This window comes from Rhinichthys klamathensis, unplaced genomic scaffold (genome assembly GCF_029890125.1).
Source record: "Rhinichthys klamathensis goyatoka isolate OS25496 unplaced genomic scaffold, OSU_Roscu_1.1 h1tg000330l_1, whole genome shotgun sequence".
Lineage (NCBI taxonomy): Eukaryota > Metazoa > Chordata > Actinopteri > Cypriniformes > Leuciscidae > Rhinichthys > Rhinichthys klamathensis.
Genome location: NW_026606845.1, coordinates 2,131,881 through 2,158,643, shown reverse-complemented (window position 1 = coordinate 2,158,643; position 26,763 = coordinate 2,131,881). Strand labels below are relative to the sequence as shown.

General features: G+C 41.1%; 2 protein-coding genes across 2 annotated transcripts; both read left to right on the top strand.

Moving 5' to 3' along the window:
* The first annotated feature begins 2,554 nt into the window (after positions 1-2,554).
* Positions 2,555-8,334, top strand: LOC130105946 (GTPase IMAP family member 4-like). Its single transcript, XM_056272135.1, has 3 exons — positions 2,555-2,664; positions 7,495-8,211; positions 8,312-8,334. Exons 1-3 carry the CDS (start codon positions 2,646-2,648, stop codon positions 8,332-8,334), a joined length of 759 nt encoding a protein of 252 aa, XP_056128110.1. The 5' UTR covers positions 2,555-2,645.
* Positions 8,335-8,422: 88 nt separating this feature from the next.
* LOC130105945 (uncharacterized) lies at positions 8,423-26,105 on the top strand. Its single transcript, XM_056272134.1, has 8 exons — positions 8,423-8,478; positions 8,582-9,583; positions 10,287-10,477; positions 12,120-12,178; positions 20,586-20,894; positions 21,374-21,810; positions 24,030-25,013; positions 25,114-26,105. The coding sequence occupies exons 2-8, from the start codon at positions 8,608-8,610 to the stop codon at positions 26,103-26,105; spliced, it is 3,948 nt and encodes a 1,315-aa protein (XP_056128109.1). The 5' UTR covers positions 8,423-8,478; positions 8,582-8,607.
* Positions 26,106-26,763: the final 658 nt, after the last annotated feature.

Below are 26,763 nucleotides of genomic sequence, written 5' to 3'. Positions count from 1 at the left end.
CAGAGAAGAGAGCTGCAAGGAATGGGGAACAACCTATACCCTGACTGCCCTCTCTGAGTGGCTGCAATATGAGTCCTGGTGCCAGGAATATGGCGGTTCATCGCAGGTGAAGATCACCAAGGAGAGACAAGGGCCTAGACAGGAACCTCGCCAGAAGAGGTGGACCACCACTGTGTTGTATGGAGCCAGAGAGGCGACGGAGAGAGACATTTCACCAGTGCCTGTGAATCTCCCAGCCAAGAACAGAATTAAGTCTTACTGCACATTCTGTAACAACTCAGATCACTTATTGAGCCAATGCACAGAGGTTGTAAAATGAGGAACCAATTATCAGAGTGGATCCGTACCAATAAAAGGTGCTGGCGATGTGCAAGAACCCACCAAGCTGCGCAGTGCAACCTGCGGAAACCCTGTAGCATTTGTCAAGGTAAACACTTACCAGTGCTGCATAAAATTAATTTCATGACACCTAAGACTGAGATTAAGCAAACCAAAGAGAAGAGCTGTCTGGAGAATACACCTTCGGAAGTGCTGTATGTGGACAGACCAGTAGATGGCAGTCCTGTCCTATTAAAGGTTATTTAAGTACTACTCCACCATGGCAAGCACACCCTGTGCACATATGCCATCCTGGACGATGGCTCAGAACGGACTATGCTCTTACCAGCTGCAGTACGCCACCTGGGCCTCCTGCCAATAAACCTCAGCACAGCTTCCTCATCACTGGTGCCTTCACCGCAGAACAACTGGGTCTTGCACTTCACTCTTACCCCATATGGACAAATTGTAGAAGAGGACCTTGTGGGCCTTCCAATACAGGCATTCGAGCAGGCGCAGCGCTTGCTGCTCATTGGAGCTGACCACCCTCACTTAATTACTCCCATTAAGCCAGTAAGGTTAGGACCCCCAGGAGGACCGGCAGCTATTAAGACACATTTAGGATGGACATTGCAGGGTTTGTTGACCTCCACCATTCCCCAAATGGCAGAGCTCTTCAGGAACGTCGAGAAACTGAGGCAAGTTGACGTACTTCCCTTCAGGAGCGAGAAGGAGGTCACCAGGTCCCGACATGACCAATATGCTGTTCATATGTTTATCAGTCATAGCCAGCCAGAGGATGATGTGAGGTTTTCCATTGAGAAATGCTTCTACGTCGATAATTATCTGCAAAGCCTCTCCTCCCCTGACCAAGCCCGAACACTGGTACATAAGCTAAGGGAGATTCTAGCCTCTGGTGGATTTGAACTCCGCCAATGGGCCAGCAATAAACCAGAGGTCATCAGCCATCTACCGAAAGAAGCCCGATCAGACAGTCTAGAACTCTGGTTCCATCACGGCCGAATAGATAATCCTTAATCCGCCCTGGGCCTCAGCTGGCACTGTTCCACAGACAAACTGAGGTACAAACATCGACCAGTAAATTATGATGCTCCTACCATGCGGAACATCTACAGGGTAGTCAGTATGACCCCCTCGGGTTTATCCCGCCGTATACCACCCATGCCAAAATACTAGTGAGACAGCTTTGGGACAAACACAGGGACTGGGACGATCCTCTACTGCCCCATGATTTACTACAAGCTTGGAGAGGCTGGGAGGGAGAGTTACAAGTCCTGCCGAGAACAACACTGTTTGTTGCTGGTACTTTGATTTGCCAACTTTAAGTGCCTGGCCTTATTCTCTTACAGTGCTGTTGTGTTTTCTGTTGTGTTTGTAACAGTACACACACAACAGAAACTGTATTTCTTCCTGTTTGTCTATGCATGATGACTCATTTGCACTTTCCGTATTTTTTTTTAAATACTAATAAATAAGACTGTCTGAGCTTCAAGAAATCAACTCATAGCTGGATCCACCAGGACTTCTAAAAGTGAAATAACAGGATTTGCTTGTTTGTGGGCAAGTCCTGCTTTGTTTGAACAATGGAGAGAAATGGCTAATTTGATTAGCAGTCACGTGATCACACTGTTGATTTTCCTGCATGTACTTTCAGTTTGTTTTATTCCATTCAGCCCGAGAAAGAAGATTGCAAAATATGTAGAAATCCAAATGACAAACTTCACAGAAAAATGGCTGGAGCTCATACAGGAACATTAAAATATTGATTCAATCGAAACATTAAAACATTAGCTGCATTCATTGTTATTTTATTTTGAAATATTTAAAAACAAAATACTGCCATAAAACACATATTAAACCGTAGATTTGGAAGAGGAAGAAAAATATTGAGTTCTTAAGTAAATAAATAGATATGTAACTCTTTATTCTTTTTAAAGAAGAAAAATTGGCTACATCTCATCTCTGAAGTTTTATAGTATATTGCAGAGTAAGACACAAGCAAATAACATTACAATGATTTTGTTTCTTTAAAAGTTTTTATAGATTTAGCTTGTTACCCTCAAATTTGTATGTGTATTTCTACCTGTTTTTGTGAGACACATTTATTCTACCTTTGGTCTGATATCTTTGTCTTTAGGTCTTTAGGTGTCAAAATACAGCCAATGTGTGACGCTGGCATATTTTTTTTTTTTTTTTTTTTTTTTTTACAGTATGAGGGAGTGTAGAGACACTTCCTGGGTCCGGCTCACACAGACAAACAAACACACAGGGACTTTGAACGACAAGCACTAACTGCGAAAGACATAATGGCATCAGCATATAAAGGTCAGTCTAAGTTAAATAACCTAATGTGATACAGCTAGTTTAATACCATACTGAGAAATTAATCATATAATGTGCTTTTTGTTGCTGGTAGTTGACAGCATTAAACAGTAAATCAGAAAGTAAATAGTGAAGATAATCTACATTAGCATTTAGTGAGCATACACAACCTTAAATCTCTACTATTCAGTTCTACTAATTCATTTTATAAAATATATTTGTATACAAGTACAGAGTATCATGATTAAAATACTGCATGATGTTACCAAAATAATGGTGAGGTAATGTCATCTGTCTTCTATGCCAAGTTTGAATCCCCATCCTTAAACAAAAGGAATGTGACACGACCTGTTAGCGGCTCAAAAAGTTATTTTGTGAATGTTGCTAATGTTTGTATTCATACGTCAGTTCTCACAATGTTACATAACCAGAATATCTAAAAATGAATCATCCATTATTACTTTTATGACACTGTTGATATTTCTAGTGTTTACATGGATGTAAGTGTTGGCTGCTCATCTATTTGCTGCAACTTGGAGAATAAAAAAAGATAATAAACTTTCCACGGTGTAATCATGATCTTACAGATGTGGTGCTCCCAACAGTGTAAAGCCTGATGGGCAATGAAGGCAATGTGATGTATGTCAATCAGAAAGTGTAGGTGCTGTTCATCTGTGACCACCAGATGGCCACAACATACAAGGTGTTGAAATGCTTTGAGTAATGATGTGATACAGTTTATCATACTTTGTGGCTATGCTCATTTTAGGAGGGCTTCAGTCCCACATTTCCACCCAGTCCCCCCGAAAATTAGCAAATAACTCCATTAAAACTCACATAAAACCGGTGGCACTTTTGGCTCATCCCCGAATTTCAGTCTGCGTTATTCAGCATGTTCTTCGCCACACTGAGGTTAGTTTTAATTTAGCCAGCTGGTTGGTTGGCTAGTTATCTAGCTAGCTAGTTTTAGCAAGTTAGCAAGTTTTAATTTGTTAGCTAGTTAGTTGGCTAGTTAACTAGTTAGTGTGTTTGTTGGTTGCCTTGTTAACTAGTTAGCTAGTTAGTCGGTTGTATAGTTAACCATCTAGCTAGCTAGAGGGGCTTGATGTTAGTTAATTAGTTAGATAGCTATGTGAAGTGAAGTGACATGTAAAGGCCAAGTATCCCTTACGGAACAAAAATATATGGGAATATACTGCAAAATATAATGCAATATATTACATAATACATTTCCATATATGGGAAACTAGTGCTTATATTTTTCAATATACCGCAATATGCATTGACCTTGGCTATATATTAATGAATATAAAATATTTATAAATGAAGACAAAAATAGCATTACATGTAATATTCACAAAGTTTTATCCTTTATTGTGTACATATTTTGCCCGAGGTGTAAAGTCCAGATTCAGAAAGTAAAAGACGTCCTCAGTATTTTGTTCACCTGGATTTGCTAATTAGCAGTTTTTCAGCCAGGAGATAGAAATCAGCTGACTCAGGTTGTGAAATAATGACTATGTTAAAACATAACCAACACCATGAGATCACATTGTCTCTTTGTTCATCTGGCTGTCATAACTCATGTACAGCAGCCAAACAAAATCTAAAGTTAAACTTGTAAAGGTCAACTGCCCAACTAAACCAAACACTGATCTCCATAATGGTGACTGCATTTGATTTTTCTTCTTTAGTGATTCTACTTGTTATCATCAGGTGTCTTCAATAATGCTCAATCATCACTCAATCAATAACTTAAATAGCACATTAACTTTAACACTCTTCAGTGTTAATTTAACACTCAAATTTTAACACTTTTACACTCTTGAGTCTTTAACACTCTTGAGTTTTTGCTGTGTAACATTCAGGAAACTGGACATTTTTATGTTCTTGGAATGTTAGAAATCAACATTACTATCATGTTGAATTTTTAATCGAAAATTACGTTTAAAGAACGTTTGAGGAACATTATACATTTTAAAACACGTTCCTCTAACGTCAAGAAAACTGGACATTTTTCACGTTCCCAGAACCAACACTGAATATTTGGAGAACGTTCTTATAACAAAATTCTGTTAGCTGGGATAAGCCCTAACTACTTAGTTAAATAGTTTGTTGTTTAGTTACCTAATTAGCTAATATGTTGGTTAGATAGTTAACTAGCTAGCCAGATAGTTTGTTTAAGTTTAGCTAATTAGCCAACCAATGAACCAGCTGGCTAGTTAGATTGTTTTAGCTAGTCTGCAAGTAAGTTTTTTAGTTAGTTAATTTTAAGTTGTACTGAGATACTAAACACAACCATAGACTGTAAAAAAGTTGGATGACGCACCTTCACTCTCTTCCATTGTAGAAAAGTGAATCCGCCAAAGTCTTAATATGACGCTGACATCTCGGAGCCCGAGTCTGCGCAGTAGTGAGTGTGAAGTGGAGCCGCGATATCAAGGTCCCTCCCTCACTCCCGCAGAAACTGATGGTTAGTACAGTTTACGGCAGAGCAACTCATTGTGTCGATGTGAAATATACAGTTATGGAAGCTCAAATCTCCTCCTGAAAATCCCAGGCGACTCAGTGACTACTTCACTCAGAGAGGCAAATAACTAACTAAAAACAAACTTAATTAAAACACTTACACCAACGTGATAAAAACTACCTAAAATGACAGAAACCTTCTTTGGGGAAAAGTGTAATTTCATTGTTTAGTTTGTCTTACGTCATATTAAATTCCGTTAAGAGGGCGGGGTTTATTACCGCATCTAGCCACCTGGGGCGATCGAAACATTTTGGCTTCACTTTTCAGGACTTGTGTGTCACACTTGCTCAAAGGGTCGACAAAATGCATTTTGTACAATAACAAAATTAACAGCACATGAGTAAATAAATGGGTCTGGTGAAATAGCTAAAAATGCATGGGGATTAAAAGCAGGCATGTTTAATCATCTAGGCAAGGCAAGGCAAGGCAAGTTTATTTATATAGCACATTTCATACACAATGGTAATTCAAGGTGCTTTACATAGAAAAATCAAAAGAAATAGGAATAATTAAAACAGTTAAGAATAAAGAGATTAAAATAATCAAAAGAAATAAGAATAATTAAAACAGTTTAGAATAAAAAATTAAATAAAATACAGTACAAACAGTCGGACGAGCAGTGGCACAGTGCTCATTCAGTAAATGCATAGCTAAACAGAAGTGTTTTGAGTCTAGATTTGAATGTAACTACTGTAGGAGCACATCTGATCTCTTCTGGAAGCTGGTTCCAGCTGCGGCTGGCATAATAGCTAAAAACAGACTCTCCATGCTTAGAGTGAACCCTTGGTATTTCTAGCTGATGTGATCCTAATGATCTGAGTGATCTGTTGGGTTTATATTCAGTGAGCATATCTGCAATATATTGAGGTCCTTGGCCATTAAATGATTTATACCAGTAATAATACTTTAAAATCAATCCTAAATGTAACTGGGAGCCAGTGTAAAGACCTGAGGACTGGTGTGATGTGTTCATATTTTCTGGTCCTGCTCAGGATCCTGGCAGCAGCGTTCTGTATGAGCTGCAACTGTCTTATGGTCTTTTTAGGAAGGCCAGTGAGGAGTCCATTACAATAATCCACCCTGCTGGTGATGAAAGCATGCACAAGTTTCTCTAAGTCTTGACTGAAAACAAAGCATCTAATTCTTGCAATATTTTTCAGATGATAGTATGCTGATTTAGTTATTGCTTTGACATGACTACTGAAACTAAGGTCTGACTCTAGAGACACACCAAGATTCCTGACTTGATTTTTAGTTGTTAGACCCCTAGCGTCAAGGTATGCATTCACCTTGAGAACTTCATCTTTGTTTCCAAACGCAATGACTTCAGTTTTGTCTTTGTTTAACTGAAGAAAGTTTTGGCACATCCAACTGTTTACTTCATCAATGCATTGGCACAGGGAGTCAATGGGGCTGTAATCGTTAGGCGATAGGGCTAAGTAGAGCTGTGTGTCGTCTGCATAGCTGTGGTAAGAGATTTTGTTCTTTCTCATTATTTGGCTCATTGGGAGCATATACAGGTTGAATAGGAGTGGTGCAAGAATTGAGCCTTGAGGGACTCCACATGTCATGGATGTCCACTCAGACTTATGGTCTCCTATACTCACATAATAACCTCTCCCTTCTAAGTATGACCTGAACCATTTTAGGACTATCCCAGAAAGCCCCACCCAGTTTTCCAGTCTGTCAAGAAGTATGTCGTGATCAACAGTGGCAAATGCAGCACTGAGGTCGAGTAGTACCAGCACTGATAATATCCCTGTATCAGTATTTAAGCGAATATCGTTTATTATCTTTATGAGCGCTGTCTCTGTGCTGTGATGCGATCTGAAACCAGATTGAAAATTGTCAAAGTATCCATTCAAGCTTAAGAATTTGTTCAGCTGATTGAAGACAACTTTTCAATCACATGCTGAATCAGGTCAAAAGTTTTTAAAACAGTTTTGATTTCTTTTGCCATATTTGTATCATTATCTATGTGAATGTTAAAATCTCCAGCAATAGCAAAACAGTCGAACTCTGAGGAAATTGTTGATAACAGTTCTGTAAAGTCCTCAGCAAAGGCTGGAGAGTATTTTGGAGGCCTGTAAATAATGATAAGTAAAATGCGTGGGGCACCTTTTAAAACAATACCGAGATATTCAAAAGACGGGTAGTTACCAAATGATGTTTGCTTACATTGATAGACATCCTTAAAAAGAGCAGCTACTCCTCCACCTCTCCTTACAGCTCTGCAGACACTCATAAAAGTAAAGTTAGGAGGGGATCTAGAGCTCCAGCTAATGACATGAACTGTTTGACAGGTTATGCACATGATCTGAGGATTGTGTTACTGGGAGTCTCTGGAGCTGGAAAGAGTTCAACAGGAAATGCAATACTGGGTCAAGAGGCATTTAAAGAGAGCAGAACCAGAGAGAGTGAGAAACAGAGAGGAAGAGTAGAAGACAGAAACATCTCCATCATCGACACTCCAGGATTCTTCAACACTGAACTGACTGATGAAGAGATGAAGAATGAAATGATGAAGAGTCTGTATCTCTGTTATCCTGGTCCTCACGTCTTCCTGCTCGTCATCAACCTGGGAAACTTTGAGGAGGAGCAGAGGAACCTTGTGGAGCAAATTCAGGAGAACTTTGGAGCTCAAGCTTTAAAGTTCACAATGATTCTGTTTATTGGAAGAGAAAAAATAACAATTAGAAAATGGAAGCTCATTATGGATAGTAGAAAGTTCCAGAACCTCATCAAACACTGCAGAGGTAAATATCATGAGATCAACAGTAAAACTGAGATTCTTGCAACTCACATCACAAAGCTTCTAGAGAAGATTGATGAAATCGTCAAACAGAATGATGGCCAGCATTATGACATTTCCATTTACTTAAGAACTCCACTAAAGGGCAGAAAAGAAAAGATAAAACAAGAGAAAGAAACGAAAGTGCAAGAGACAAAACACGAGCAGATAGAGATAGTGAGGGAGACGATTCACGTGCACAGTGTAAAGGAAAATAGCACAACACATTGTGTGACTGAAAAGAAAGATACTTTTTCAAAAATAGTGACAAAAATTAAGAGAACAGAATTATTTGAAGACAGATTCTCCAGAGTTACACACGAAAACAGGCAAGATGAAGAGGAGGCATTGAAACAATCAGTAAAATCACAGAGAAACTCTTTTGAAAACATGGGAGAAACAAATACAGTCCAGATCCCAGCAAAATATTGGGAAACAGGAAAATGGGACCAGAAGAAACAACATACAGCAAGAGAACAACATCCAACCCACACAGGTGAGAACTTGTACTTTATTACACTTTTCCAAAATATCACGACATCATATTTCTTGAAAAGTAAATGAAACTTAATCTCTTATTTGTCTGCTCTAAAACTCAGTGTCACAGTCCATACAGAACAGACATATGAAACTTGGAAAGCACACAGATCTCAGGATCGTGATGGTTGGTAAAACTGGAGCTGGAAAGAGCGCGACAGGAAACACCATCCTGGGACGTAAGGCGTTTAAAGAAGAATTTTCTACTGAATCTGTGACTGAGAAATGCCAACAACATCAGCAGACGGTAGAAGGTCGAAACATCTCAGTGATCGACACTCCAGGACTGTGTGACACATCAATCAGTGAAGATCAACTGAAGAATGAAATAGTGAAGTGTGTCTACATGTCTGTTCCTGGTCCTCATGCGTTTCTGCTGGTCATGAGACTTGACGACAGATTCACAAAGGAACAGAAACAAACAATGAAATGGATTCAGGAGAACTTTGGAGAAGAAGCTGCTTGTTACACCATCGTTCTGTTCACTAGAGGAGATCAGTTAAAAACACCTATAGAGGAGTTTCTGACAAAAAACAAGCAAATTAATGAGCTAGTTATAAAGTGTAAAGGCGGTTATCATGTGTTCAATAACACAGATGAAGAAAATCGATCACAGGTCACTGAACTGCTGGAGAAGATAGAGAGAATGGTGAAGGAGAACGGAGGAGAGCATTACACAAATGAGATGTACAAGAAAGCTCAGAGGAAAATAGAGGAAGTAGAGAAGAGGAAGAGAGAGGAAGAGGAGAGACGGAAGTTAGAGGAAGAAGAAAAGATAAGGGATGATGAAAGAATGAGGCTGTTGACTAAGGCTAAAGGAGTGGCATTAGTGGGAACAGGAGCGGTAGTGTGTGCAGGAGCAGTAGTTGCTGGAGGAACACTAAGTCCAGCTTTAATCTCAGGAGCAGCAGTTGCTGGAGGTGCAGTACTGGCCTCTGCTGCTAAAGGAGCCACAGTATCTGAAGCTTTAAAGGCAGGAGTAGTAGCTGCTGGAAATGCAGCACTGGCCTCTGTTAATAGTGGAGCATCACTACCTGCTGCTTTCATTGGAAGCAAGAAATCATGTTAAAGTTAAAGAAACTGAACACTGCAAAATCCCCAGAGTTAAATTAACTCTGCTCAGAATACATATGGTCCCACTCTAAAGAGTGTTAAAGTATATAACACTCTGAATCAGAGTTAAAGTTAATGAGATAATTAAGGGATTAGCTAAGTGATGATTGAACATTAGTGATGAACACCTGCTGTTAACAAGCAGATTCACTGCAGGAAAGAGAAACACAAGAGCTATGTCCCAATGTGAAGGCTGCATCCTTCGAAGGCCGCGGACTATCTTGAGGCCACGAGTTACTATTTACACAGGTTTCAACCCTATTTGAATATTTAAAACCAGTTGAATATAAAAAAGTCTAGTGCAAACGTTACTCCCGCTCGTCATCGGCAGCTGTCAGTCACAGTTGCTAGGCGACAAGAACAATCCTCCGTAGGCTAGACCGGTCTGAGCGCTTCAGATGCGCACTTTGATATGGGACACAGCTGTAGTTAGCAACAATTTGTTAATATTGTGACAATAGACCTACATTTTGTTACTTTAATTTTCAAAATAACCAGTGGTGTAATGTAAGGAACTACATACTTCGTTAAGTATTCACGTACAAATGTGAAGTAGCCTACTTTTTCCCTCACAGGACAGCAACACTACGCATTGTTTTACATTAAACTACACAAAAGTATGTAAATAAATAAATTCTCAATCATTCTTTCAAGACGAGAAAACAGTCTGTCCATCCTCTTCCTACTCTCCTCTGCAGTCCCATGCCTTCTCTAATCAAGTCCAACAACTCGTCCTCTCTGAAAACCCCTTCTTTGTAGTGCTGGTGCTGATGCTGATGATCCTGCTGGTGCTGGTGCTGCTGGCTCATCCTCTTCTTGGTCGCACTCTGCTGAACTCGGCCCTGGTCTGTCCTCAGGGATGGAGCCAATTAGGACAGGGGGGTTGGTGGAGTGCCTCTGTCCCAACACCTCATCCATGAGGACAAACCAGGGCCAAGTTTCAGCAGTGGGTTTCCCACTCACACCCTCACCTGTCCTAGGACACTTGCAATCCTAAGGCAGAGCAAATAAAGCATGCCTGTTAACAACAACAACACAATACATTTAAACAAAGATCTGTCAAACTTTCTAACTTTATATATATATATATATTATCCTGCATGGGAGTCACCTTCCCCAGCAGGTCCATTTTCTCCAGAATTCTCCTAAAACAAAACAAAAGGGAACCACTTATGAAAAATATTAAGACAGGAGTGCAATCTTAACATTAGTGCAACCTTAACATTACAAAATATGACACATCAGGATATGAATACAAAAATACTTCAGAAATCATATTTCTGGATACTCAAATTTGGTTAAAACCTTTGTAGACATAGCTTGCATGACAGCACTACAAAAACACATAAAAGTGAAACCCCATTGTCATTTATATTTTTTTTATAATAGGCTTCACAAGTGAGACAGACTAGTGCAAATATTACAAATAGGTCGTTGCCTTACGCTGGCGGAGTTTTTCACCCCCGTAAAGAAATGGTCATTTTCAGACAGCAATTGGATAAATTGAGCTGTCTGCTACTTGTTCCCTGAAACAATTATTAAACTAATATTAGCACAAGTTTTGCCTCAAACCACATGTCAAATGAAGCCACACAATGGTGACGATTGAGTAAAGATGAATAAGAAAGACAAACTTGTGGCTTTTAACGCTAGTTTCTCTAGCTATTTGAGTAAATGAAAACATAATACTTACATTTAAATGTGAATTTGCCGTCCACCACCGAACTCTCGGCCGCCCTTTTTCTTTTAATAAAAATGCTGTCGTCACTAGCGCAATGACTTATGGGGTAGGATAGGCCGCTTAGGATCCATTTATGTATCCTCTCTTTCACGGGGAAACGAAGGGTGCATTTGGCGTCGCTTTTGAATCAGGGTAGCCTTCGTCGCGCGGCAATGACGCAACCGGCCTTCGAATACGGCCTTCGGAGGAAGCAGAACAGAATTGGGACAGCCTTCATCGTGCCGTGGTGATGCAATCGGCCTTCAAATGCGGCCTTCGGAGGGTGCAGCCTATGAATTTGGACGTCCTTCGTCGTGCCGCTGTGACGCAATTGGCCTTCAAATACGGCCTTCGGAGGATGCAGCCTTCACATTGGGACACAGCTATACTGTGTATTCAATAGAAGGCAACGAATAGACACACAAATATGTTTCTCTGTTCACACCAGAACACTAGGTGGCAGTGTAGAGTCATGTGAGACTATTCACTAGCAGATTCAAGACTGTCATAGAAAGAAGAAATACCTTAAGATGTTTACATGACCTCATGTCATTATTTTCCTGCCAATTTGCCACTATTCACTTATTCACTTATATTCATTCACCAAAACAGTTTAATCTGTTTGTTGCTGGTACTTTGATTTGCAGACTTTAAGTGCCTGGGGCCTGTACCATGATGGTAGTTGGACAAACTCAGGATTATCTCATTTGGAGTAGAATCAGGTGGAGTGACTTTATCACATCAGACATGTGTCACTTTGCTCACAGCTGATTTGTCCAAGTTTGGTTTGCTACCTCTTACTGGAACATAACCTGCCCTGGACCAGGTTAGCCATGGGGCGTAAGTTACGATGATCACTGCTAAAACCCAAACCACTTTCATGGTGCCTAAAACCCAGGGTTAGCGCAAACACTGAAACATACCTGGCTAACCTAAACCGGCCTATAGGCCCAGGCCTTATTCTCTTACAGTGCTGTTGTGTTTTCTGTTGTGTTTGTAACTGTGCAAACACAACATAAACTGTATTTCTTCCAGTTTGTCTATGCATGATGACTCATGTGCACTTTAAATACAATTTTAATATATTCATAGCTGGATCCACGAGGACTTCTAAAAGTGAAATAACAGGATTTGCATGTTTGTGGGAAAGTCGTGGTTTGTTTGAACAATGGAGGGAGAGGGCTCGTTTGATTAGCAGTCACATGATCACTGTTCATTTTCCTGCATGTACTTTGTTTGTTTTATTCCATTCAGCCAGAGAAAGATGTAGAAGTCCAAATGACAAACTTACAAGAAAAATGATTGGAGCTCATACAGCTAAATTAAAATATGTATTCATTCATTTGAAACTTGCAAATATCAGCTACATTCATGTTATTTTATTTTAAAATATTCATAAACATAAAACACATATTAAACAGTAGATTTGGAAGAGGAAGACAAATATGTAAATAAATAGAAATGTAACTCTTTATTCTTTTTAAAGAAGAAAAAATCATCTCATCTCTGAAGTTTTATAGTATTTTGCAGAGTTAGACACATTACAATGATTTTGTTTCTTTAAAAGTTTTTATAGATTTGGCTTGTTATCCCCACATTTGTATGTGTATTTCTACCTTTTTTCTGGAGACACATTAATATACCTTTGGTCTGATGCTTGACCTTTAAAACTGAATTAACTTATTTTTACATTTCAAACCTATTCATTGGAGTCAATAGTATCCAGCTGCAGACCTGCAGCACCACCAGTTTCAGAACCCCAGCGCCAGAACCGGAAGTGAGGGGTGGAGCTTACGTTCTAAACCGAGTAACGCCACCTAACGTTTTGGAGTGTAATTTGCTTAGGCACGAAACGGCATTATTACACACGAAACGGCATACTTTATACGTATTATGATGATACATTAAGGTATAGTACAATAAGCATTTTAAAACATTGATTTTGTGTAATATAATTCTATATAGTTATCTGTTTCATTGTATTATGAGAGTTACTTCCTGATCATGATGGTGAAAAATAATGCTTGAAACTTATGGTCATTTTATATAAAATATACTTTATTTCACAAGAACATGTGCAGCATGCATTTTTCTTTATGTAAAATAATGTCAAAAATCTAAAAAGAGAGAGAAAATCCGGCATTGTTTTAAAAGAAACCATAAAAATGTACCATAGCTTACTTCAAATAATAGCCGAGTCCCAAATAGACGATTGTCTCTTTTACACGCCTGGTGTGGCTGCAGGTCTGGGTAAATATAAGTCCGGTCTCAAATAGAGGTCGGGTCTGTTTTTTAGTTTCAGGTTGTATTAAATCTTCTAAAACCCGTCAGATCGTCCGCTTTTTGGCGGCCGCCAAAGCAAATTTTTGTCCCGCCAAAGCCTATTTTGATCGGTGAGTGATGTAGAATAGAATGACTGCTGCGCATGACAGGGCAGAGCAGAGAGAGAGAGCCCTGGCCGCGCGCGCGCACTCTCACGTCTTCAAACAACACTTGCTCTTTATTTGTCACTACTTGCCAGACTAATATGACAAAGCACTAAAACAGTAAACATCAGTTGGGCACGGCCCAAAACATAAAGTAGTTCTGCAAGATCTTTGTCTTTAGGTGTCAAAGTGCAGCCAATGTGTGACGCTGGCATATTGTTTTTGTTTTTTTAACAGTATGAGGAAGTGTAGACACATTAACTAGGTCCGTCTCACACACACAAACACAGGGACTCTGAACGACAAGCACTAACTGCGAGAGACATGGCATCAGCAGATAAAGGTCAGTCTAAGTTAAATAACCTAATGTGATAGTTTAATACCATACTGAGAAATTAATCATATATTGTGCTTTTTGTTGCTACTAATTGACAGCATTAAAAAGTAAATCAGAAAGTAAATAGTGAAGATAATCTACATTGGCATTTAGTCGCCATGTTACAACCTTAAATTTCTACTATTCAGTTCTACTAATTCAATTTATAAAATATATTTGTATTCAAGTACAGAGTATCATGATTAAAATACAGCATGATGTTACCAAAGTAATGATGAGGTAATGTCATCTGTCTTCTTTGCCAAGTTTGAATCCCCATCCTTAAACAAAAGGAATGTGACACGACCTGTTAGCGGCTCAAAAAGTTATTTTAGCATCATTCACAATGTTTGTATTCATACGTCAGTTTTCACAATGTTACATAACCAGAATACCTAAAAATGAATCATCCATTATTACATTTATGACACTGTTGATATTTCTAGTGTTTACATGGATGTAAGTGTTGGCTGCTCATCTATTTGCTGCAACTTGGAGAATAAAAAATGATCATTAACTTTCCACGGCGTAATCATGATCTTACAGATGTGATGCTCTAATAGTGTAAAGCCTGATGGGCAATGAAGGCAATGTGATGTACATCAATCAGAAAGTGTAGGTGCTGTTCATCAGCGTCATCATTTAAAGCCCCGGCGTTACCCACCAAGCCATTAAAAGCCACTTCAGAGCTGGTGGGTAAAGCGTATTCGGCAGCAGGTCAATACTGCAGGCATACCAGGCTGATCTGCTTAGGGACATGGACGATTGTGAGGAAGTCAGCGCTGCAGCGCAACAGATCTGTCTCTCCGGGCCACCAAGGAGGCGGCCAAATCAATAGATCGGTCTATGGCAGCCATGGTGGCCACGGAACATCATTTGTGGCTAAAGCTGATTTAAAAGATAGAGACAGGTCTGATATTCTGGACGCTCCGCTTTCGCCTTCGGGTCTATTCGGGTCTATAAACAGTGTCGTCGATAGATTTCAGGAGGCGAAGAAACAATCAGCGGCGTTCCAGAAGTTTCTTCCTCGCTGGTCTAATGTCCCCGAGACTACTGTTATTAAAAAGGAGCAGTCTCGGCCATCTACGGGTTCCTCGCAACACAGAATGCAACAAAAACAAAGCGTCGCCACACGGGCTCCTCCACAATCGGGGGGGCCTGGGTGGTGGTCGCAGTCGAAGCCGATTAGAGGCAGGAAAGATCTGAGGACTGTCATCATCTCTAAGAAAGCTTAGATAAAGAAGAAGTCCTGACGCCGAGGCTATCAGGCTTCGAGAATCCGTGTCTCTCCTCGGCGCCCGCTGGGGGGCGACTCTCTGAGGAGAGAAGGTGTATGTTGCGGCTATATCTGCTTACCACACTCCTCTGGGTGGTGCATCATTGGGGAGAGATCCTCTTATTACTCGTTTTCTTCGTGGCACCCTGAGGCTGAGGCCTGCACTGTACATTAGAGCACCGGCTTGGTATTTGGCCGTTTCTTTGGAGGGCTTGTCTTTGGCTCCCTTCGGGCCAATTGAAGAGGTTTCAGAAAAGTTCCTTACACTAAAAACTTTATTTCTCATTGCTATTTCCTCTATCAAGAGAATTGGAGATTTGCAAGCCTTGTCGGTTGCTCCTTTGTGCCTGGAATTTGCACAGGGCATGGTGTAAGCCTTTCTTCACCCTAGGCCGGGTTATATTCCTAAGGTACCTACTAATGTTTTAGGCCCAATCATTCTGCAGGCCTTCTGTCCTCCACCTTTTATTACACCAGATCAGGAAAAACTTGATCTGTTGTGCCCGGTTCGGGCTTTGGATGCTTATGTTCACAGAGCTGCCCTGTGGCATAATTCGGACCAACTATTTGTCTGTTTCGGGTCACCTAGAAAAGGTTACCCTGCTTCCAAGCAGGTTATGAGTAAGTGGATAGTCGAGGCTATCTCACTTGCTTATGAAGCGGCCGGTCAGCCTTCACCTTTATCTGTCCGAGCCCATTTTATCAGGAGTATGGCTGCCTCTAAGGCTTTATTATCGGGGGTTTCCCTCCATGACATCTGTGATGTGGCAGGCTGGTCCTCACCGCATATATTTGTTAGATTTTATGACTTGGATCTTGGCTCCTCCAGGGTCTAGGGTGCTTGCTTCTTAGTGTGCGCAGTGACTTCACACAGAACATACCTTTGTTATTATGGTGTAGTGGGTATGGGGTTTCCACCACGTCTTGACGCAGCTCGAGTTCCCTTGAAAGAGAACGTATCAGGTAATGTATGGTTACGTATGTCCCGCCATGAGAGGGAATGAGGCGCTGCGTCACCCTGCCATACTCTCTGCATGCCTGTGATCAACTTGCTTCGGCTTTTCAGAAGCTAGCGCGGTCTGTTTTCAGGTGTGCTTTATAGTTCCCTGGTCGGCGACGTCACCCTTGACGTCTCGTCTCGTCACGCAGGGGCGTTTCCACCGCGTCTCGAAGCAGCGTCTCAGTCCCTCTCAGGGAACCAGGGTTACATACGTAACATGAGACGTTTGTCTTACGTCATATTACTGACGTGATACTCCCTCCGGTGGTGCTGCTCGGCTGGCGACCCGGACACGTGCACTTTCAGTTTGTGGTTCGGGTCGGATTTGATCTTAATTGTTTAATGTTTTTAAACATTTTAATGTGTTAGTGTTAAAGTGCTGATCATAATGAAGCCATTTTTGGTACAATTCCTATTACTGACTTTGATTGGAGGAATGATCCTTGCTCTGAATCGTGTATCATCTGCACACTTTGTTGCTGTGCCATCTTTGAGCTATACCAGAGTGGAATTTCTCCTTCTGAGGCCTGAAAGAACATTGTCTCCCACGGATTTACCAGTTGATATCAGGAGGAAGAGCGCATTTTCGGCGTGACCCAGAAAAAGAGGGAAGAGAGGAGGGCTTCGTCTCGGTCTTCGGAACCGTGGTGATAAAGCAATCGAAAGAGCAATGAGCAATGTGCGGTCCTTAAAGAATAAAATTGAGGAGCTACGCGTGATCACAAGGACATGGCACGAGTATCGTGAGTCCTGCTTGATGGTGTTCACGGAGACATGGCTTCATCGGGACATCCCTTGCTCTTTGGTCGAATTGGATGGGTTTTCACTTGTTTGGGCAGACAGGGATGAAAACTCGGGTAAATCAAGAGGCGGCGGTGTCTGTATATACATCAAGGACAAATGGTGCTGCCAGCATACGGTGAGAAATACTGTTTGCAATCCCGATGTGGAATTATTATGTTTATCATTAAGGCCTTTTTTATCTACCGCGTGAATTTAGAAACATCATTATTTGTGCGGTGTACGTTCCACCAAGTGGGATTGCCGCTAACGCGGCCAGGTGTATAAGTGACTGTGTCAATGAGCAATTAAGGCGCACTCCAGTGGCTCCAATTTTTATCCTTGGAGACTTTAACCAGTTTAGATTGGAGTTTATGCCCCTGGGGTACGAACAATATTTTAAGTGCTTTACTAGAGGTAACAAGATTTTGGACAAATGTTACGGAAACATAAAGGATACGTATGTTGCTAAGGCCAAACCTCCTCTATCTAACAACACTGTTCATTTGATTCCAACTTATAAAACTCTCTTAAAAAGAGCTAAGCCACACACAAATACAATCTCGGTTTGGTCGGAGGACAGTATAGAGAGCTTAAAAGGCTGCTTTGATTCCACGGACTGGGATCTTTTTCACAAGATGGACATTTAGACGGCCACAGAGTCCATAACGGACTATATACATTTTTGTGTGGAGAAGAAAACTGTAACGGTATTTCCAAATAACAAAAGTTTTATAACAAAGAATGTTTGAATAGGTAGAAGTTGGCATTTATAAATCATGATAAAATTAAATTAAAAATAGTCAAAAAGGTACTGAATATATTACTGAAGGGGGTGAGTAGAAAATTTAGAGATACAATAGAAGATAATTTTTCTACAGGGAATTAAAAAAAACTGTGGGCTGCAATGAAAGTTGTATAAAATATGGCACCACCTCACAAAACTTTTATAATGATGACAAATACAGGGCCAATTATTTAAAAGACATTTTTCTTAGGTTTGAGTCACCAGCTGATTATACGGGTGTTCTGGACAATGTAAAATGTGAACTGGGTCAGAGGCTAGTGGTTGACCCACAGGTGGTCAGCACTTTATTTAGAGGTGTATGCTCTATAAAATATTTGGGCCCGGATAGAATTCCGGCTTTTTTGTTAAAAACTTGTTGCCACTGTTGCCTTGGCTTTTGGCTTGCTTAGTTGGGGACATTTAACATTTAATATTCAATAATATTATTGATCTGCCTTACTTAAGGTGGACATTGACGCAATTTCTTTTAGAAACAAACTTTGTTATATTGTTTTCATGTTATCACTGTGAAGCGCTTTGATACAATCTGTATTGTAAAAAGCGCTATATAAATAAAGGTGACTTGACTTGACTTGACTTGACTATGGAGCTTTCCACGGCATTCTGCCCCATTTTTCAAAAATCTTTGGACTCACATAATATGCCATCTCTATGGATGAAATTTTATTTATTTTATTTGTAGTTTATTTGAATAAGCTAATTGTTACGGTGTTATTCATTTTGTCATGTTTCTGGTTTGTGGTTTCTCTGTCTTTGGTCTTTTATTCAGTTTTTGCCTTGTTAATTGTAGTCTGTTATCATAGTCATGTCATTATTAGGTCCCTTGTTTCAGGTGTGTTGTCTTGTTAGGTTGTATGGTCCCGCTCGTTGTTCTGATTTGCCCCAGCTGTGTCTTGTTCCCTGATCCCCTCTGTGTATTTAAATCCTGTGTGCTCTTTTGTTCATGGTCAGTTATTGAATGTATGTTTGAATGTGCGTACCACGAGTATCTTGTCTGTTCTGAGTCTGTATATAATTAAAGTCTACTGCTGCATTTAGATCCGCCTACTGCCTTTGCTTCCACGCAACTCGTAACACTAATAAGGACAGATACAAAAAAAACAACAACAACAACAACAGATTATTACATAAAAAACAATCCGATGCCTGTATCACAGTGTTTATAGCCGTGGCTAATTCACAACACCTGTTCCTAGAATCCTGGACTACAAATCCATTGTAATACCAGTTCCTAAGAAAAAGAACTCAGTGGAGAATGGTGATTTTAGACCAGTAGACCAGTTACATGTTATGAAGTGTTTTGAACGATTTGTTCTAATGGGTTTAAAGGATCAAACCATTACTCGACCCGTTTCAATTCGCATATAGGGAGAGGTGAGGTACTGAAGATGCCATTAATTGCATCTCTCATTTGGTTATTAGTCATTTAGAAGACATTCAAGCATATGCCCGTCTACTTTTTATTGACTTTAGTTCAGTATTTAATACCCTGAATCCCATGTTGTTGACCACAAAGGCTTAAGGTAAATCCATACTGTATTAAGTGGCTCTATTCCTTTCTGAACAACTGCACACAACAGGTGAGAGTCAACAACTCATATTCTGAAGTTAAAATTACGAACACGGGAGCCGCACAGGGATGCGTTTGCTCACCAATTTTATTTACATTATACACCAATGATTGTGTAGCAAGTCAAGACAGTACTTTTTTTTATCAAATTATCTGATGACACAGCAATCTTAAAGGGATAGTTCACCTCAAAATTAAAATTCTGTCAGTGATTACTCACCCTCATGTTGTTCCAACCCCGTAAGACTTTCATTGATCTTCGGAACACAAATTAAGATATTTTTGATTAAATCTGAGAGCTGGATCACTCCTCCATAGGCTTCTAAGGGATTGAAACTTGCCAGCCCCGAAAAGTTATTAAAGAAATCGTTCAAATTGTCCAAGTGACTACAGTGGCTCAATCTTAAGTTTAACAAGCGGCGAGAATACTTTTTGAGCGCAAAAAACAAACAAAAATAACAACTTTATTCAAGTATTCATTTCCTTCTCTGTCGGCCTCGAGATTTCACGTAGTGTAATAGCATAGTGCTTCTGGTTGAACGTCACTGTCACGTTTGTATCTGTTTAGATCTTCAGTTTGATTTCATTCTCAGTCACATGTCTTGTTTTCCCGCCATTCTTCAGTTACCATGTTAACCATTCATTAGTTCATCTTAATCACCTGTGTCTGGTTAATTATCATCATCTGTGTCAACTGTTTCAGTTCATCAGTGTTTGTATTTAGTTCCTTCAGTTCAGTCAGTCCTTTGTCTGTAGTTAGTCTTATTTTGAGTGTTTGTTCGTCCTGCCTGCCTATTAGTACCTGTGTGAATTATATTTAGTAAATCGTGTGAATTGGAACTCTGAGCCTTGTTCTTCTTCTTCTGCCCGCACCACACCCGTGACAGAACTACTGACCGCCCTAAGATGGATGATGGGGTGAGAATTATCGTCCTGGCTCAGGGGAGCCACATTTTTTTTCTTTTGTTGCGGGCTTTGTCCGCCTTGCTGTCGTCAGCGATCAGGATGATGAGCGTTTGTGCACCTTGTTCCGGATCGGGGCCACCTTTAACCACCCTATCGACCTCCCAGACACCACCGGTCTAGGCTGGAGAGACACCGTCATCCGGTGTCTGGAGAGCGTCGTGTCCCGATCTGGAGCACACTCTTGTCCTGTTGAGACAGCCCATCCAGTGTCTCGTCCTGCCGAGACCATCCCTTTAGAGGATCTTCACATTCTGGAACAGCCCATTTTCCACATCCTGCCTGAACCCTTGTCTCCAGCCAAGCCTCACATCAGTCCTACAGAGCCTTCACCGCTGGTCCCGTCCAGCACAAAGCCTTCACCGCTGGTCCCGTCCAGCACAGAGCCTCCACCGCTGGTCCCGTCCAGTACAGAGCCTTCACCGCTGGTCCCGTCTAGCCCAGAGTCTTTGTAACCCCTCCACCCACCCCGCTCAGGCCTCGAACCTGGGTCTCCGGCGTGAGAGTCAGGCGCTCTAACAAGGAGGCTAAAGACTGCAGCCCCTAGCGTCTGTTGCTAGAGCGCCTATTGAGATCAGAGGAGTGAGGTTTATTTGCACAGCGACTACTAGCTGGCCTCCGTTACACCTTCACCACCGCTGGTTCCGTCCAGCCCAGAGCCTTCACCACCGCTGGTTCCGTCCAGCCCAGAGCCTTCACCACCGCTGGTTTCGTACAGCCCTGCCAAGTCCGAGCTCCTCGTCAACCCTGCCGAACCCGAGCTTCACGTCAGCCCTGCCGAGCTGGTGATTCACTGCCTGCCAGCCATCCGCTCTGCTCCAGCCTGGTCAGTGGATCCCCGGCCTCCGCCTCCTACCTCCTCAACCAGGACTCTACCTCGGTCCTTCATCCCATCTGCTCCACCTTGGCTATTACCTCCCTCAGCTCCACCATGGCCCTTCAGTTCCCTAGTTCCGCCAGGCTCCCTCGTCCCCCCGGATCCACTTTGGTCATTCGTCAACCTTCCCTCACCTCTGGACTTCTCTCCTCTGGCTACGCCTCGTACCTTCGTCCCCCCGGCTCTGTTGGACTCCTCACTCCCTTCAGTTCCCCTTTGGTCCTCACTCCCTCTGTCTCCACCGTGCCCTTCTGTGTCCCCGCCTGCACTTCAGTCACCAGAGCCTGCGGTGTCGCCATGTCCCTTCAGTCCCTCAGCATTGCCCTGTCCAGTCGGCTCTATTGCTCCACCCTGGTCTCAACCTCCTGCTGCGTCGCCGTCAGTCGGCCCCCTGCTTTCGTCAGCCCGCTTCCGCCTTGGCTCCTTCCTCTGTCTGCTCCACCATGGATCCTCTCTCCGTCTGCTCCGCCCTGGTCCCTCTTCTGCGCGAGGTCGCGCCTTACGGAGGGGGGGAGTAATTTCATGTTTGTGTCTGTTTAGATCTTCAGTTTGTTTTCATTTTCAGTCACATGTCTTGTTTTCCCGCCATTCATCATTTACCATGTTAACCATTCATTAGTTCATCTTAATCACCTGTGTCTTGTTAATTATCATCATCTGTGTCAACTGTTTCAGTTCATCAAAGTTTGTATTTAGTTCCTTCAGTTCAGTCAGTCCTTTGTCTGTAGTTAGTCTTAGGGTGTATTCACACCAGGAAAGTCCGATAGTTCACTTGCTTTGGTCCGGACCAAATACTTTTTTTTTTTTTTTTTTGGTACGGTTCGCTTTCACACTGCTCTTTTTGCAAGTAATCCAAAATTTGTAAACAAAACCACACGTGTGCTAAGGTCGTCCATTCATTGGACAAGGATTCTCAAGTAGGGAAATCAGGAAGTGCAAAAAAGGCTCAGCATGGAGAGATTTCGTACTGCAATATTTGTTATTTTACTAATTTTGTGTTATTCTGTGCTACATGGGCAGCTGTGCTACATGGGCATCTGCCCAAATGTTAATAAGGCAGCTCATCTCTTCGAAGCTCCAGGACAAACCACGACTCATTTTATCAAATGTAGTAGGCTACAACAGATCACTTTCCCATAACGCAACTCTGACTACGGAAGCCTGTTAACTCAAACGCGCAGTGCTTTCTTGCAATTGGGTCGGTTCATGTTCACACCGTAAACGAACCATACCAGAGATCGTTTGGAACCGTACCGAGACCACCTCTTCAGCTGGGTCTCGGTTCGGTTGTTTGGTCCGCACCCGAGTTCGATTGCTGTATTCACAACTGCCCAAAAGGTCCGCACCAAGGGGGGAAACGAACTAGAGTTCGATTCAATCGAACCAAACCAGGCAGGTGTGAATACACCCTTATTTTGAGTGTGTGTTCGTCCTGCCTGCCTGTCAGTACCTGTGTGAATTATATTTAGTAAATCATGTGAATTGGAACTCTGAGCCTTGTTCTTCTTCTTCTGCCTGCACCACACCCGTGACAGTCACACGCATCCCACACATGACCAGCGTCGGCCAATAGTGAGCCTACGTGTGACGTACAACACAGAAGCACTACGCTATTACACTACGTGAAATCTTGAGGTCGACAGAGAAGGAAATGAATACTTGAATAAAGTCGTTATTTTTGTTTGTTTTTTGCGCTCAAAAAGTATTCTCGTCGCTTGATAAAGTGTAGGGGATCATAGTCCGGTAAAGATACATGGTAATATCATTGCACAGGTTCCTTCATATAAGTACTCTATGGAGTCCATATAGATAATTCACTATGCTGGTCTCTTCATGTAAACAATCTTTGTTTAACTTGTCTGTCCAAATAAAATCGAGGTTAGGACGTTTGGTGCACACCGCGCCTTTAGAATTATAAGGGGTGATGAGAGATTATCACCATAAGAGTTGTTTGATGCTTCAATTTTAAACCATGCCAAGAAAATTGTTGGAGACGTTACTCATATTCGGAATGCCCACTTTAAATTATTACCATCAGGAAGGAGATATAGGATATTGATCTGTATGTCTAATCGACTGAAAAATTCCTTTGTTCCTAGTGCAATCAAAGCGTTAAATAGAGATAAAACACTGTGAATTGCCATTAGTCTCACATGTATTTACCTTCACTTATTCTCTATTTTGTTTTAATGTATGTTGTATTGTATGTATCGACTGTCATTGTGTTTTTTATAATTTCACTTATTTCTATTCGCTTTGAATTTATGTTGTTTTGTATGTACAGACTTGCACGTTGTCCAATACAAATTTCCCAGCGATGGGACTAATAAAGTATAAACTAAAACTATTAGATTCCGTGAAGAGGGCGGGGTTTATTACTGCATCCAGCCACCTGGGGCGATTGAAACATTTTGGCTTCACTTTTCAGAACTTGTGTGTCACAAAGGGTCAACAAAATGTGTTTTGTACAATAACAAAATTAACATCTCAGCACATGAGTAAATAAATGGGTCTGGTGAAATAGCTAAAAATGCATGGGGATGAAAAGGAGGCATGTTTATTAATCTAGAGCTCCAGCTAATGACATGAACTGTTTGACAGGTTATGCACATGATCTGAGGATTGAGATGCTGGGAGTCTCTGGAGCTGGAAAGAGTTCAACAGGAAATGCAATACTGGGTCGAGAGGCATTTAAAGAGAGCAGAACCAGAGAGAGTGAGATACAGAGAGGAAGAGTAGAAGACAGAAACATCTCCATCATCGACACTCCAGGATTCTTCAACACTGAACTGACTGACGAAGAGATGAAGAATGAAATGATGAAGAGTCTGTATCTCTGTTATCCTGGTCCTCACGTCTTCCTGCTCATCATCAACCTGGGAAACTTTGAGGAGGAGCAGAGGAACCTAGTGGAGCAAATTCAGGAGAACTTTGGAGCTCAAGCTTTAAAGTTCACAATGATTCTGTTTATTGGAAGAGAAAAAATAACAATTAGAAAATGGAAGCTCGTTATGGATAGTAGAAAGTTTCAGAACCTCATCAAACACTGTGGAGGTAAATATCATGAGCTCAACAGTAAACGTGAGATTATTCAAACTCACATCACAAAGCTTCTAGAGAAGATTGATGAAATCGTCAAACAGAATGATGGCCAGCATTATGACATTTCCATTTACTTAAGAACTCCACTAAAGAGCAGAAAAGAAAAGATAAAACAAGAGAAAGAAACGAAAGTGCAAGAGACAAAACAAGAGCAGAGAGAAATAGTGCGGGAGACGATTCACGTGCACAGTGTAAAGGAAAATAGCACAACACATTGTGTGACTGAAAAGAAAGATACTTTTTCAAAAATAGTGACAAAAATTGAGAGAACAGAATTATATGAAGACAGATTCTCCAGAGTTCCACACGAAAACAGGAATGATGAAGAGGAGGCATTGAAACAATCAGTAAAATCACAGAGAAACTCTTTTGAAAACATGGGAGAAACAAATACAGTCCAGATCCCAGCAAAATATTGGGAAACAGGAAAATGGGACCAGAAGAAACAATATACAGCAAGAGAACAACATCCAACCCAAACAGGTGAGAACTTGTACTTTATTACACTTTTCCAAAATATCACGACATGTTTCTTGAAAAGTAAATGAAACTTAATATCTTATTTGTCTGCTCTAAAACTCAGTGTCACAGTCCATACAGAACAGACATATGAAACTTGGAAAGCACACAGATCTCAGGATCGTGATGGTGGGTAAAACTGGAGCTGGAAAGAGCGCGACAGGAAACACCATCCTGGGACGTAAGGCGTTTAAAGAAGAATTTTCTACTGAATCTGTGACTGAGAAATGCCAACCACATCAACAGACGGTAGAAGGTCGAAACATCTCAGTGATCGACACTCCAGGACTGTGTGACACATCAATCAGTGAAGATCAACTGAAGAATGAATTAGTGAAGTGTGTGGAGATGTCTGTTCCTGGTCCACATGCGTTTCTGCTGGTCATGAGACTTGACGACAGATTCACAAAGGAACAGAAACAAACAATGAAATGGATTCAGGAGAACTTTGGAGAAGAAGCTACTCGTTACACCATCGTTCTGTTCACTAGAGGAGATCAGTTAAAAACACCTATAGAGGAGTTTCTGACAAAAAACAAGCAAATTAATGAGCTAGTTATAAAGTGTAAAGGCGGTTATCATGTGTTCAATAACACAGATGAAGAAAATCGATCACAGGTCACTGAACTGCTGGAGAAGATAGAGAGAATGGTGAAGGAGAACGGAGGAGAGCATTACACAAATGAGATGTACAAGAAAGCTCAGAGGAAAATAGAGAAAGTAGAGAAGAGGAAGAGAGAGGAAGAGGAGAGACGGAAGTTAGAGGAAGAAAAACAGATAAGGAATGATGAAAGAATGAATAATATTAAATTTGTGGCCTTACTGGGAACAGGAGCGGCAGTGTGTGCAGGAGCAGCAATGACTGGAGGAACACTAAGTCCAGCTTTAATCTCAGGAGCAGCAGCTGCTGGAGTAGCTGGATTATCTGGAAGACTGGCCTCTGCTGTTAAAGGAGAAACAGTATCTAAAGCTTTAAAGGCAGGAGTCATCGCTGCTGGAAATACAGTACTGACCTCTGTTAACAGTGAAGCATCACAACAAAATCCCCAGAGTTAAATTAACTCTGCTCAGAGTACACATGGTCCTGCTCTAAAGAGTGTTAAAGTAACTCTGAATCTGAATGAACACCTGCTGTTAACAAGCAGAATCTCTGAAGAAAAGAGAACTACAAGAACTACAACTGACTTCCAGTCACAGCCTTAGATGAAATCAGCTAAAGATAAAAGAAGATACTAAACATCTCAAGATATCTACAGAGGAGGATTAAACGACTCCACAAACAGCATTACCAGCTTCACTTATTACTAACCAGACTGACTTTATTTCTGTCAGACGCAACAGATGTTCTTATTGAGAAGTAAAAGAGGTTTAGATGTTGATGTTTTATTGGAAATGTTTTGTCATAATTATGGTGATCAGTCTTTCTTTTAGTTGGGCAGTTTAATTTTAGGATTTTTTTTTTTGTGAGTTTTTGGTCTTTGTAACAGTGATTAACAAAATACACAATTTGTTACAAAGGAAGCCAAATGCATGCTTATACATGTTTTTTAAACAACAAAGAAAGTACAACATCACTGCGCATGTATTTTCCTTAAGCATTTCTGGAAGTGCCATTCTTATAATCCAGAGCTGTCAAAACACATTTAGTAGTGCACACTTTATAAAAAAAAATTAATTAAAAAAAGCCATGACTTAACTATTCAGCTAGCCTCGA